This window comes from Mobula birostris, chromosome 2 (assembly GCF_030028105.1).
Source record: "Mobula birostris isolate sMobBir1 chromosome 2, sMobBir1.hap1, whole genome shotgun sequence".
Classification (NCBI taxonomy): domain Eukaryota; kingdom Metazoa; phylum Chordata; class Chondrichthyes; order Myliobatiformes; family Myliobatidae; genus Mobula; species Mobula birostris.
The window spans coordinates 212,207,051-212,221,795 of NC_092371.1; the positions used below are offsets into that span (position 1 = coordinate 212,207,051).

Genomic DNA, 14,745 nt, shown 5'->3' on the forward strand with positions numbered 1-14,745 from the left:
TCTCAATAGGCTTTGCTTTTCAAGCTTCTGCAACCTCGCAGTTTCCTAGAAATTCTTCTTTCATCTTTACTTTCTTGCATATCTATAAATTTGTGGACGATACAATCATTGTTGGTAGAATCTCAGATGGAGATGAGGGCATACAGGAGCGAGATATACCAGCTAGTTGAGTGGTGTCATAGCAACGACCTTGCACTCAATGTCGGTAAGACCGAAGAGCTAAATGTGAATTTGTCAATGGGTAGGGCATAGGAACATGAACCGATCCTTGGAGGGATCAGAAGTGGAGAGAGTGAGCAATTTCAAATTCTTCAGTGTCAAGATCTCTGAGGTTCTAACCTGGTCCCAACATTTCAATGCAGGTATAAAGAAGGCAAGACAGCGGCTATATTTCATTAGGAGTTTGAAAAGGTTTGGTTTGTCACCCAAAAGACTCAAAAACTCCTATAGATATACCTTGGAGAGCTACTGCACAGCACCAAAAGAAGCTACAGAAAGTTGTAAAATTAGCTCCATCACGGGTACTAGCCTCCATAGTATCCAAGACATCTTCAAGGAGCAGTGCCTGAGAAAAGTGACATCCATTATTAAGGAGTCACATCACCCAGGACATGCCCTCTTCTCATTGTTATCATGCAAGAGCTTAAAGGCACACACATGGCAATTCAGGAACAGCTTCTTCCCCTCTGCCGTCTGGACATTGAACCCGTGAACAGTACCTCAGTTTTATTATTTCTGTTTTTGCACCATTTTTAATTTAACTATTATATACGTGTATATGTAATTGTAAGGAAAATGCATGGTCATGCACTTTGGTAGTAGAAATAAATGTGTGGACTATTTTCTAAATGGGGAGAAAATCCAGGAATCTGAGATGCAGAAGGACTTGGGAATTCTTGTGCAGAACACCCTCAAGGTTAACTTGCAGGTTGTGTCAGTGGTGAGGAAGGCAAATGCCATGTTGGCATTCATTTCAAGCAGCCTAGAATACAAGAGCAAGGATGTGATGCTGAGGCTTTGTAAGGCACTGGTGAGGCCACACCTGGAGTATTGTGAACAGTTTTGGGCTCCCCCTCAAAAGATGTGTTGGCGTTAAAGAGGGCCCAGAGGAGGTTCACAAGGATGATTCCAGGAATGAAAGGATTATCATACGAGGAGTGTTTGATGGCTCTGGGTCTGTACTCACTGGAATTCAGAAGGATGTGGGGGGAGATCTCATTGAAACCTTTCGAATATTGAAAGACCTAGACAAAATAGATGTGGAAAGGATGTCTCCCATGATGGGAGAGTCTAGGAGAAGAGGGCACAGCCTCAGGATAGAGGGGCGCCCTCTCAAAACAGATGTGGAGAAATTTCTTTAGTCAAAGATTGGTGAATTTGTGGAATTTGATGCCACATGCAGCTGTGGAGGTCAAGTCATTGGGTTTATTTAAGGCAGAGCTTGCTAGGTTCTCGATTGGACATGACGTCAAAGGTTACAGGAAGAAGGCCGGGAACTGGGGTTGAGGAGGAGATAGAAAAGAAGGATCAGCCATGATTGAATGGTGGAGCAGACTCAATGGGCCAGATGGCCTAATTCTACTCCTATGTCTTATGGTCTTGTATGTGTATGTATATGTATATATGTGTAGATGTATGTATATCTCAATTGATTTGTTTATTTTTAATCTATATTACGTATTGCATTGTACTGATATCATTAAGTTAACAAATTTCACGATGTATGCCGATGATATTAAACATGATTCTTATCTCAATTCTACTAAGTCAGTTGTCAAGGATTAGAAGTTTTAAAAGGGATGGGAGGAAAGGTGAAGAGATGAGGGAAGAGCAATGCTAATCAGGAATAGTATCACAGCTGCAGAAACAGGGTATGTGGGGGAATCATCTTCTGAGTCAGGGTGAGTGGAAGTCAGAAACAGGAAAGGAACAATCACCCTGTTGGGAATATAGTGGGCTCCAGTTAATTGGGATATATGGGGACCACTACATTTTGGCCCAATTAAACTGCTGCCCCAATTAGCTCAAGTTTCATGAAGATAGTTAAAAAGTTGTAAAAAAGACAAAGTAGTCTAAGTAACATGTTATGCTTTTAAATGAAATGCAGAACAAATTAGAACACTGCCAATACTACTGCAGTACTGTAAAACTATTTGTTCCTAATAGTTATCGACAGAAGAATTCATCTAATGTACATGGCCATGTTTTTTGACTGTAAGTAAGCAAGATCCGCACAGGTACCTAGGCCGGATAATGGACTGCCTCCATTGCCTTCCTTCAGACAGTAATGTCATAATCCAACATCCTGTGTAGTGACTAGCTCAAATTCAGATGTGTCCTCACTTTCCTCGTCTTCATATTGGTGATTTTGACGATTTTGTCCTCCAAATCTTCACTGCCTTTTAAATTGGCATCTGTCAGCCCGAATTGAAAACAGTACACGAGCATATGCAATTAACACTATTTAAAAGCTGTTTGCTGTAAGCACGGGTGTAGTGTCCACACAAGGGCACACAACTGACACTAGTTAGGAACTGTTTGGCAACGATCTCCTGTTCTAATTAAGTAGCATAGTGTTCCAATTAAACAAAGGGAATCCTGGTTATTTTTTCGATTAAATTTTTGTTCTTTAAGTGTTATCCCATATAACCGCTGCCCTGATTAACCGATGGCCCAATTAATGTGAATCCACTTATTTTACAGGCATCTCAATAGCCACCAGGAAACGGGGGCAAATAAATAGGCAAATTTTGGAAAGGTGCAGAAATAAGTTTTTAATGGATGATTTAAACTTCCCTAATATTGATTGGCACCTCCTTCATGCAGAAAGTTTAGATGGGGCAGAATTTGTTACTGTGTCCAGCAAGAATTCCTGACACACTATATGAGTAGGCTGACTGGAGGAACGGTTATGCTGGACCTAGTACTAGGCAATAAGCCTTGTCAGGTTTCACACCTCTCAGTAGGTGTACAATTCAGAGATAAGAACCACAACTCCCTGATCTTTACCATAGCTATACATAAGGATAGGAGCAGATGATATGAGAAAGCATTTTATTGGGAGAGCTAATTACAATGGTATTAGGCAGGAACTTGGGAATGTAAATTGGAAACAGATGTTCTCATGAAAATTCACAGCAGAAATGCGGAGGCTGTTGAGGGAATACTTGCATGGGGTTTGGATAGGTTTGTCCCACTGAGACAGGGAAAGGATGTAATGGTAAAGGAACCATGGTTGGACAAGACAGGTGGACCATTTAGGCAAGAGGAAGGAAGCATACTTGAGGTTTAGGAAGTAAAAATCAGGGAGGATTCTTGGGAAGATCTTAAGAAAGATAGAAGGGGACATGAGAAGGCCTTGGCGAGTCAGATTAAGGAAATCCCCAAGGTGTTCGATTATGTACTGTACATGAAGAACAGGATGATGACTAGAGTGAGGGCAGGACTGCAGGTAGAGGAGGAAGTAGGGAAGGTCCCTAATGAATACTTCATTGTTCACCAGGGAGAGAGACTTTGACAAATGTGAGATCAGCTTGGAGCAGACTAATGTGTTGTAGCATGCTGAGGTTAAAAAGGAAGCAGTGTTGGGGATTCTGGAAACGTCCCTGGGGCTAGATGGGATATATCTCAGGTTGTTAACGGAAAGTGAGGAAAGAGATTTCTAGGATATTGGCAATGATCTTTGTGTCCTCTGTGGCTATAGAAGGGATTGGAGGATGGAAGATGTTCTTCAAGAAAAGTAATAGGCACAATCCTGGGAATTTACAGACCAGTGAGTCTTGCGTGAGTGGTGGGCAAACTATTGGAGAGAATTCTCAGGGACAGGATTTATGAGCATTTGGAGAATCGGGTCGTACTTTAGAAGCCTAATTGAGTTTTTCAAATAGGTAACAAAACAAATCAATGAAGCTAGCGTGGTGGGTGTAATGCATATGGATTTTAGTAAGGCATTTGACAAGTTTCTCCATTTTAAGCACATCCAGAGAGTCATGAAGTATGGGATCCTTGGAAACTTGGCTGCATGGATTCAGAACTGTCTTGCCAACAGAAAGCAGAAGGTAGTAGTAAATGGAGCATGTTCTGCCTGGAGGTTCATGACTCTAGCAGTGTTCTACAGGAATCTGTTCTGGGACCGTTGGTTTTTGTGATTTTTTTTTTAAATATCAATGATTTCATCGAGGAAGTGGAGGAGTGGGTTAGTAAGTTTGCAGATGACACAAAGGATAGCATAAGAGGTTATAGAAGGTTGCAACAGGATTTGGACAGGATACACAGCTGGTCAAAAATGTGAAATGATACACTTCAGAAGATGGAACTTGAAGGTGAGTACAGGTTTCCCCCGCCATCCGAAGGTAGAATGTTCCTATGAAACAGTTCGTAAGCCGGAATGTTGTAAAGCGAAGAAGCAATTACCATTTATTTATATGGGAGAATTTTGTGAGCGTTCACAGACCCAAAAATAACCTACCAAATCATGCCAAGTAACACATAAAACCTAAAGTAACAGTAACATATAGTAAAAGCAGGAATGATATGATGAACACACAACCTATATAAAATAGAAATACTTCTCCACAATAATTGCCTGCACTGTTCTCTGTAGCAAAAATCTCACGCAAGCACTCTCCGGTAACGTTTAAGCTATGAAGCTGCCAAATCGTACCAAATAATGCATAAAAATACACAGCTGATATAAAGTAGAAATAATGTATGTATAGTGTAGTATCACTTCCGGAATTGGGACAGCGCCGAGCACACTGAGTGTTAGACTGAGTTGTCGGAGGTTGGGGTGGTGCAGTGGCCCCCACCCTCTGGGCAGCGACCCGATACCGATCCGCAAAGCATGCAGGGGTGCAGCAGTTGCCGGGACGCATCCAGCACATCTTTAAGAAAAAAGCCAAAATAAACAAGCTAATTAATTAGGTGCTGCCTGGCACGTAAATGTTGGCCCAGATCAGAGGCGACGCAATCGGCAATCATCTCTGATCTGAGCCGACATTTATGTGCCGGGCGGCACCTAATTAATTAGCTTGTTTATTTCGGCTTTTTTTCTTAAAGATGTGCTGGGTGCCTCAAGGCTACCGCTACATTCTCCGAGGATCGGTATCTGTCCGCGGTTTGGGGTGGTGGAACACTGGGGTGTCATCTCGTCGTCTGTTTCCATGAGGGTGGACAGGTCATCTTTTTCTATATCTGCCTGCCTCGATGTCGAAGGTCGAGGTTCATCGTCTGCTGTGGCTGATGTGGAAGGTTGCTTAGCCTCGCGCATTTTTAGATCATACAGTTCTTTTGTAAGCAATCAAACCATCCTGCAAATATGCCCTAAACCGACGTACCCTTTCAAAATTAAAGTCGTACTTTATCATTGCAGTGAAAATCTCATGCAGGTGCTTCACGTTCAGTTCCTGGATGACTTCACTTTCGGTCCGTTCGCTACTGCATTTGGTTTTGATTGCTATCCTTTCCTCTTCCAATTGCATCAGCTCTTCATCTATCAGTTCTTGGTAATGGGCTGCCAAAACCTCTTCAACATCATCTTCGTCAACTTCCACAAGCCAAACTCACTTTGTCCTTACTTCGTTCACCACGATCGAAACACTTAACTATGTCTAGTTTTACCGGAAGTGTAACACCCTTACGAGCTCTTTCAGGCTTTTCCAATACCTTGGAACTCATCTCGCAAACAGCTACTCACAGGCACGTGTTTAAACAATGCCGGCGAGAATGCCGTTCCAAATCCAGGGGAGAGCGGCTGCTCGGGGCATGCGCTGCTTTTTTCCGCGCGCTGCCTTTTTTCGTAACAGTGAAAACACCTTCTGTTAGCGAAAACAGGTAACTAATGTAGGTCTTTCGTAACAGTGAGGTTTCATAAAGCGAACATTCGAAAAGCGGGGGACACCTGTATATCGTTAATGGCAGAATCCTTGGCAATGTGAAAGAACAGAAAGATCTTGGGATCCAAGTCCATAGATCCTCAAAGTTACTGAACGAGTTGATAACAGGGTTAAGAAGGTGTATGGTGTGCTGGTCCTCATTAGTCTGAAAACTGAGCTCAAGAGCCACGAGGTAATATTGCAGCTTTAAAACTCTGGTTTGACCACACTTGGTGTATTGTGCTCAGTTCTGATCATTTTATTATAGGAGGATGTAGAAGCTTTCTAGAGGGTACAATGGAGGTGTACCAGGATGCTGCCTGTTATTTTGAGGAAAGGTTGAGTGAGCAAGGGTTTTCCTCTTTGGAGCGATGGAGGTTGTGAGGTGATTTATCAGAAGCGTATAGAATTATGGGAGGCATAGATAGAGTAGGCACCCAACACCTTACTCCTGGGGTGACACTGGCCAATATCAGACAACATCCATTTACGGTGAGTGGAGGAAAGTTTAGGAGAGATGTCAGAGGTAGGCTTTTTACATAGAAAATGATGCATACCTGAAATGCACTGCCAGGAGTGGTGGGAGAAGCTGATGCAATAGTCTTCTAAGGACTCTTAAATAAGCACATGAATGTATGAAAAATGAACTCATGGAATAGGTTTATATTGGTCGGGACAATATCTAGGACCTTTGAAATTTCCCCCATAAACTACTGTCCCCGTTTCCTATCATGACCCAAATTAAATCTTGGCATTTTCAACAACTTTTAAGTTTATTGTATTTGAACATAATAGGAGGTCTTAAAGCTACAGAGATCTTAATTGCAAACTGCATTAAGCCCAAGGAAGAAATCAAATTGATATTGCCATAATTCAGTTCCTGTGTAACACTGCACCTTGCAGTAGCTATTATACGAGGCTAATATTTGTTAAATTTCCATGTTTGATTCTGCCCTTAGCTATTCTGTTCATCCATGAAAGGCTGCTAATTCTATAAAATTCAGTCCCAATCGTATATGCCTACCATACAATTATGTTCAAGTTTATCTACTGTTACACAATGATATGAGCCTTAAGGAAATGCTGCATGGCCAAGATCTCGCATGTCTTTGTTGTCTTAGTACCGTCATGCGATAGTGTGATTCTAGTCAATTCCTTTTAATGGACCATGATAACTCTGTAACTTGTAAGAGGAATGCATAAAAAGTGATTATGTAATGACTTTCAACTGTAATGAATGTAAGTAAACTGATATTAGAATTTGCATAATTTTTTAATAATCATTTTATTAAATAGGTACAGTTGCTCTCTGGAATCTGAATTCAAAATCATTACTGTTGCGAGTCCAGCAAGGTGACGGAGGTTTGAAAATCTATCCCTTCCATTCCTTTGTTGCACATGACCATGCAGTCAAAGCCATTGCTTGGAGTAAAGCCCACAGGTAAGTTCTTAAAGAGAAATATGTGGGAAATCAACTACAGTTAGGACAGACATGAGATCATAAGTTAAGATTCCATTGCAATATGGGTTCCTGGAACTAATTGTTAGATTGCATTAAATAAGATATTTACTTCAACAGTTCTGCTGGAGCTAAACAGCCTTTTTGTTAATGTAGGTAACTTAACCTATGGCAGATCAAATTTGGGGATAATGATTTTTCAAGACATATTGTCAGGACAGGAAAAAGAGCTTAACTCTACATGTGGCATTACCCAGTGAGGAAAGCATGAGGTAGATACAGAAATTTGGTAGGAATTCAATTTTTCACACAACTGATATACAATATAAAATGAAAACAAAACACAGTTGTATTTTTCCAAAGATCATTTTTAAGTAGGCAATGAATCAAATTAATTGACAAAATAATATACTGTAGACACTGGGAATCAGAAACAAAAATAGAAAATGCTAGAAGTATTCTGCAGGATTATTGGCAATGTTTTAATTGCAATGTGCAATTTCCAGGTGGTCTGTGGAAAGGGGGAATGTTTGGAGAGTAAAATAATTTTGTCACATTTTCTCTCCTTGTGTTCTGAACCATGAATAATTAGCATTTGTAGAATTTGTCACGTTCTGAGCCAAATTCTGTAATGCATGCACCAAAAACAAACAGCAGATTGAATCCTTTTTCCCCTCCATCTCACCACTCATTATGTACTTTTCTCACCAGCACAGCTGCAGCTTGTGCTGTCCTACTTTTACAGATTGTGAAAACCATCTGCCTCTGAATTTTAGTCCATATTCTTCAATTTAATGCAAACCCCTGCTTTATGTCGGCAAACTATGCATTCACTGGTACACAAGCCAGCTAGTGTCTTGTATATATGATCACCCAATTACCAGTGAGAGGGTTTAGAAACTGCACTCCCTCACCTTTTAGTGTTTTCTGCTTCTCTCTTGATGCTGTGTCTTATGCCGTGAGATTTAGCTTGACAGTTGAGTTCATAGAACTTGGTTCTACTTTACTCCTGCCAATTTCAGTTCTAAATTTGTTGTTATGGTAACTGAAGCCAAATTCAATATCAACTAATTAATGAGCCAAAGATTCCTTCAGCTCGATATCAAGAACCCACATCAATTTTTTAATCTTAAAAATGTATGTGCCTATCCATCTTCCAAGTGAGCTCATACAGAATAGGATCGTGTGCAAACCCCCTATTCTCAGCTGACCTTGCTGACCCACATCCTATTAATTATTTTCCCAGCTGTTCCACATTGACCATTTAGATCTCTGTCTCCCCCTCAAGCTAACACTCAATGATACCTTTTGCCTGTTTTACAATAGACTTTTTCCAAGTGATCTCATCAATTCTGGCAGCTTTCCCTACCAACCCCCCTCTCCCCCAATTCTCCATTTTCGGCAGGGATCACTCCCTTTGTGATTCCCGTGCCCATTCGTTCCTTCCCACTAATCTCCCTCATGGCACTTATCCATGCAAGCAGTCTAAATGCTACATCTGCCCATTCACCACCTCCCTCACCTCCGTTCAGGGCTCCAAACAGTGAGGCAACACTTCATCTGTGAACCTGCTGGGGTTGTCTATTGCATCCAGTACTCCTGATGCGGCCTCCTCTACGTTGGTGAGACTTGTCATAAATTGGGGATCATTCATCGTGCACCTCCGTTCCATCTGCAAAAAGCGGAACTTCCCAGTGGCCCTATGTTTTAATTTCAATTCCCACTCCCATTCTGACACGTCAGTCTGTGGCCTCCTCTTGTGCCACGATGAGGTCACCCTCAGAGTGGAGAAGCAACAACTTGTATTTCATCTGGGTAGACTCCAATCTCAGTTTCAATATCAAATTCTCTCTCCGGTTTATATGTCTTTCTGGTTTAAGTCCCTCCCCTCTTCTCTTCAAATCCCTACTCTGGCCTCTTACCTCTTCTCACCTGCCTGTCGCCTTCCCCTACGTCCCCTCTTCCTTCCTCTTTTCTTATGGTCAACCCTCCTCTCCTATCAGATTCCTTTATCTCCAGCCCTTTATCTTTTCCATGCACCTGCTGTCACCTATCCTTCTTCCCCTCGCCGAACCTTTTTATTCTGGCGTCTTCCCCCTTTCCAGTCCTGAAGAAGGGTCTTGGGTGGAAATGTCGACTACTAGTTCATTTCCATGGATGCTGCCTAATCTGAGTATCTCCAGCATTTTACGTATGTTGCTTTGGACTTCCAGCATCTGTAGAATTCATAGTGTTTATCTTCCAGAAGAGATGAGGTCAGCATGGACCAGCGTGACCCTATTAAATGATAGGGCACGTTTGCTGAACCTGGAGGCCTAGTCTTGTTCTTATTTTCTTGTGATCTTTCAAGTATTTTGTTCACCCATAGCACAGTACACAGAGTCCCACATTCTCCTTTTCACTGCTTACGTGAATTTCTGCTACATATTCTGTCCAGCTGGCTACATGGCAACTTGTAGATCATTTATTTCAAATCATTCTTGATGCATTCTAAGTGAGACATTATCTTACTCATTTTTTTTAATCTCTATCTGAACTCTTGAAATACTACTTTTTGTGTTCCTGTTTGGACCAGTTCATTGTAAATGGACGTTGAATTAACTTTTCTTGGGCTTCCCAGTGGAGTGCAGGTATCGATTATTTTCGATGTTTCAATAACAAACTCTGCTATCCCCATAGTCCATCCTTTCTGGTGCAGGTTTCCACCGGATTAATACCATCCACAACCTGAAAAGGAGCTCGAATCACAGCTTGATGACCTGGGACTCAGGTTGGCTGGCATTTACAGGATTCCCTGTGAATGTGGAGCAGCGTATATCAGCCAGATGGGACATACGGTGGAAACCCGCATCAAGGAGCACAGGAGATGTATCTATTTGAGTTATCCAGATAAATCGGCAGTAGCACAGCATTGCATTCTCAATGGTCATAGGACTGACTTCAGCACAAACTACTGTGCTACACCAATGGCTTTTGGGACCGCCTGGTAAAGGAGGCCATTGAAATAAAACTAGAGGAAAAGAATTTTAACAAAGACAAAGGTCTCGCTCTAAGTTAGAATTGGAATTCGATTGTAAAGAAGGTGGGAGAAAGGAAACCTGATTGGATGAGAACTAACATCAGGAGGAATGGACTTCAGGGGTATTAATACCACCAGATTAGACATGCCCAAGCATCGTCCCTGATGAAGATGTCAGAGTTTGTCATTGAGGCGTCGGTTATAATCAATACCTGTACCCAGCTGGAAGCCTGAGAAGAGTTTCTTCATCACATATGCTGGGAAAGCACTAAATCCTTTCTCGTATGTGGATGTCGTACTATGTTTGTAGGTTCAGCGGCAATAAAGGTTGGGAAATAATTGAAAGGAAATGCTCACTTTTCAAAACTCTTTCAAGACCATTTTGTACAAATTTACTATCCCTCTCACCCATTTTCCATACTACCTGCCTTGTTGCTTTGTATGAATTTCTGAATACATAGACATGTCCATTGTACCCCTTATGCCTCTGTCTTATTGTCCAATACAACCAACTCTGCTGTGTCTCATTTGCCACTTGGGAATACATAGCCTTTCAATGATAAGGTGTTTTACACTTCCCAAACTGCTTTATAGCAGTGCACTACTCTTTGTGTTTAATAAAAGAAGTACAACAGCCAATCTGCACAGAAGCAAGCTGCCATAAAGAGCAGGTTATAGTTTCTAAGTAAATACATAATGTTGATCAGGGTAAAAAGTGGCCAGGACACTCCCTCATTTTCTTTGAAGTTGTGTTACTTGTATATACATTTCTGTCCACCCCAGAAAAACCTTTGGTATTTCATAGACATTGTATCTTCCAGTTCATCAATTTTAATTAACACAAAGGAGTCGGTCTAGATTCTTCTGATGCCTTATTGAATCTCTTTGTTACCTCAACACTCAACTAGTCCCATGTTCTTGTGATTGCACTTTCTGTGACTTCAGCTCCTCAATAATTCTGTTGCCTGTATTCAAGTCTGGCCACCTGCTGTCTGTCTGGTAGCAACTCGATTGTCTCTTGATTTCATCATGATGTCTTGATTTTTAACATTCACATCTTAGTTTTAAATCTTTTGTCTTTAAAGTACAGGGCTTCCTTCAATTAAAGGTATGACAGGGGAGCTCAGTCCCAGGTATTATAAGGCCTGCAACATGTGGGAACTCCAAGCAAATTTTCAAATTCTGCAATGCCATGTCTGCAGGAATTGCCATCATTCTGACCAGCTTGAATGCTGGGTTTCAGAGCTTGAGGATCAACTAGAGGTACTATTGAGGCTGAGAGTTATGTGAAGGACCAATTTTTTAGAACTGCTCCTGCTCCAGCTAAGGAATTGCAGAAAGAATGAATGAGTAAACACCAGATCTAGGAAAGGAGGCAAGCAGATAGATGGGGAAGCCTTAGAGTGCTAGTCATTCCATGACTGTTTATTGGAAAATTTTGGGAATGGTGAATGTGGATGTTGCTCTGGAAATGTAGCCAGATCCAATGGCTAGCTCTGCTGCTCAATGGGTAGGAACCAGTGTCCGGGGCAATTGTAAGTGGAATAGATGGGTGCTTTTGCAGTCTTGGTCGCAGATTCTGGATGGTGTGTTGCTTCCAAGGGTAAGGATGTCATTGAATGACTGTTTACCATTCCGTTTGTACCACCTTGCAATCAAAGGTTCCAGTTCACATTGGTATAAATAGAGCAAAAATTAGTGATGAGATTCTGCAACTTGTTTTTGTATCTGCTACTCAGCTTGCTAAATTCAGGATTATGAACTTGTAATCTCTCTATTACTTTCAGAGCCAAATGCTAACCAGTGCAGAATTAAGAGTAGGTCAACAGGTAAAATGAATGTGACTGAGGAAATGGTGCAAGCGGGATAAGTTATTTTTTTAGATTATTGAAAAAGTGGGACCTGTACAAGTAAAGCAGATTATACCTGGACATGATGGAGTCAATGTCCTTGGAAAAAGGAGGAGTAGTGTTACTAGGACTGTTGGGGAGGATTTAAATTAATTTTACAGGGGGAAAGGTATGTCAGGGAGTGAGTAACAGCCAAACATAGAAGGAAAGGCAAGGCTGCAGGCACATGGAAGGAAGGTAATGCAAGTCTATTTTAGTATTTGGATACTGATAAATAAGGTTGCTGAACAAAGGGTGATGGTCATTGTGTGGAAATATATTGTTGCTTCATGGAAACTTTGAAAGACTAATTACGTAGCATTCCAGAGTCTTCAGGTGGGATAGGACGGAGGTGGGGATTGGAATGTAAAAGAGGTGGCATTGCAATATTAGTTAAGGCATCCATCACTGTAGTAAGGAGGGACAATATCCTAAATGTACTACAGATAAGGCCACATGGTGAGACCTTGGAGGTAAAAATGAAGTCATCGGTTTGCTGCCACTGTCTCAAAGACCTCCAAGTAATTAGCTAGTGATAAAGAAACAGTTATGTAGGCAAATCAGAAAGAAGTGTTAAAATGAAGCCCTGCATTGGTCGGAGTCCACCATGTATGTTGCGTCCCAGCTGCCTAAATGATATGCAGGTCAGAGAGCAAGCTGTTGCCCAAGTAGCAGACTTACCCTCTCCACGCAGCTGATGGATTCAAACGAACGGCAGAGACTGGTACTGATTGGCACCAGTGACATTTCAGGAGTTGCCACTCAACGTAGAACTCAATGGCCTTAGGGACACCATTTCTGGAGTTTTCCTCGGGGTTTACTTCTGAAGCCTTCCCCATGAGTGGATATAGCTGCAGGGCAGCATAGGTTGAGATTAGAGTTTTCCTTTCCTAGATGAGCTGCCAAACATGACGGAAGAGCCCCATCTGCCTAAAGTGGCTGGTTTTAAGGTGCCAATGACCCGCTTTTGCCCCTTGTCAGTAGAAACAATTCCACCAGCCTTAGTATCTAAGCCACACATGAAGGAAAGGAGCTGAACTTGATTGTCAGAAGCTATTTGAGTCACGCATCATATGGAGCATTTAATAGGTAGTGGGAGCTTATCCCACTGCCATCGCCAGCTATAACAACCATAAGGAACCACTGTTAAAATAATACTGCAATAATAGTATTTTAATGTCCCCGATATTAATTGGGATCACCTTAACGTAAAGACTGGAAGGGGTGGAATTTTTTAGAGTGCATCTAGGAGATCTTTTGAGATAACTGGAGCAAGTTTCAGTGGGAGAACATTTTGGAAGTGATGACAGTAAATGTTAAGTTTTAAGAATATAAAGAAGGATAAGGATTGTTTGGAAGTTAACTTCCCGTAAGTCTGGTTTTAATATAATAAAATAACTTGGAAGAAGTGGGTTCGGAGCAGCTACTTACAGTTTGGCCTAAGGCCATAAATTGGGGGTGGGGGGGCAATCAAAAGCAAAATAGAGTTCTGGGACAACTGCTTCCCTAAGGATGAACGGTAAAGCCAGCAAATCTAAAAATTTCTGGATATCAAAGGTTAAAGTTTGTGGCAGGTTTGGAGATCTCAACATTGGTGAGGCCTTACAGGACTCTTGTGTGTTTGTCTCTCTGTGTTTTGGGGTGGAGGGGAGTATGTGGGTTGGGGATTATTTTTAAAACAAATAGTTAAGGGAGGAAGAGGGGGTGTGAAATGGCTGACAGTCAAATTAATGAAAATTGAGGAAAATCCCAAAGCATGTTAAGGGCATGCGCGTAACGAGGATAAAGATAAACCCATTAGGGGCCAAAGTTCCAACTTGTGCATTTGAGGTTGTAAGTGAGATAGAAACATAGAAAATCTACAGCACAATACAGGCCCTTTGGCCCACTGAGTTGTGCCAAACATGTCCCTACCTTAGAAATTACTAGGCTTACCTATAGCCCTCTATTTTTCTAAGCTCCATGTACCTATCTAAAAGTCTCTTAAAAGACCCTATTGTATCCGCCTCCACCACCGTTGCCGGCAGCCCATTCCAGGCACTCACCACTCTGCGTAAAAAAAAAAACTTACCCCTGACATCTCTTCTGTACCTGCTCCCCAGCACCTTAAACCTGTGTCTTCTTGTGGCAACCATTTCAGGCCTTGGAAAAGGCCTCTGACTATCCACATGATCAATGTCTCTCATCATCTTATACACCTCTATCAGGTCACCTCTCATCCTCCGTCGCTCCAAACAAAAAAAGGCCGAGCTCACTCAACCTATTCTCATAAGGTATGCTCCCCAATCCAGGCAACATCCTTGTAAATCTCCTTTGCACCCTTTCTATGGCTTCCACATCCTTCCTGTAGTAAAGCGACCAGAACTGAGCACAGTACTCCAAGTGGGGTCTGACCAGGGTCCTATATAGCTACAACATTACCTCTCGGCTCCTGAATTCAATTCCACGATTGATGAACGCCAATACACCGTATGCCGCCTTAACCACAGAGTCAATCTACGCAGC

General features: G+C 41.8%; 1 protein-coding gene across 4 annotated transcripts in view; it reads left to right on the forward strand.

Annotated features, from left to right (window-relative positions):
- gtf3c2 (general transcription factor IIIC, polypeptide 2, beta) overlaps positions 1 to 14,745 on the forward strand; it is a 119,936-nt gene that overhangs the window by 56,375 nt on the left and 48,816 nt on the right. For all 4 annotated transcript variants that reach the window (XR_011885024.1, XM_072251409.1, XM_072251411.1 and 1 more), the window contains exon 12: positions 7,170 to 7,314. Coding sequence is in view for 3 of the 4 variants with exons in the window: in XM_072251409.1 (XP_072107510.1) it covers positions 7,170 to 7,314 (145 nt within the window). In the remaining variant the exon portion in view is untranslated. The remainder of the gene's footprint in view (positions 1 to 7,169; positions 7,315 to 14,745) is intronic.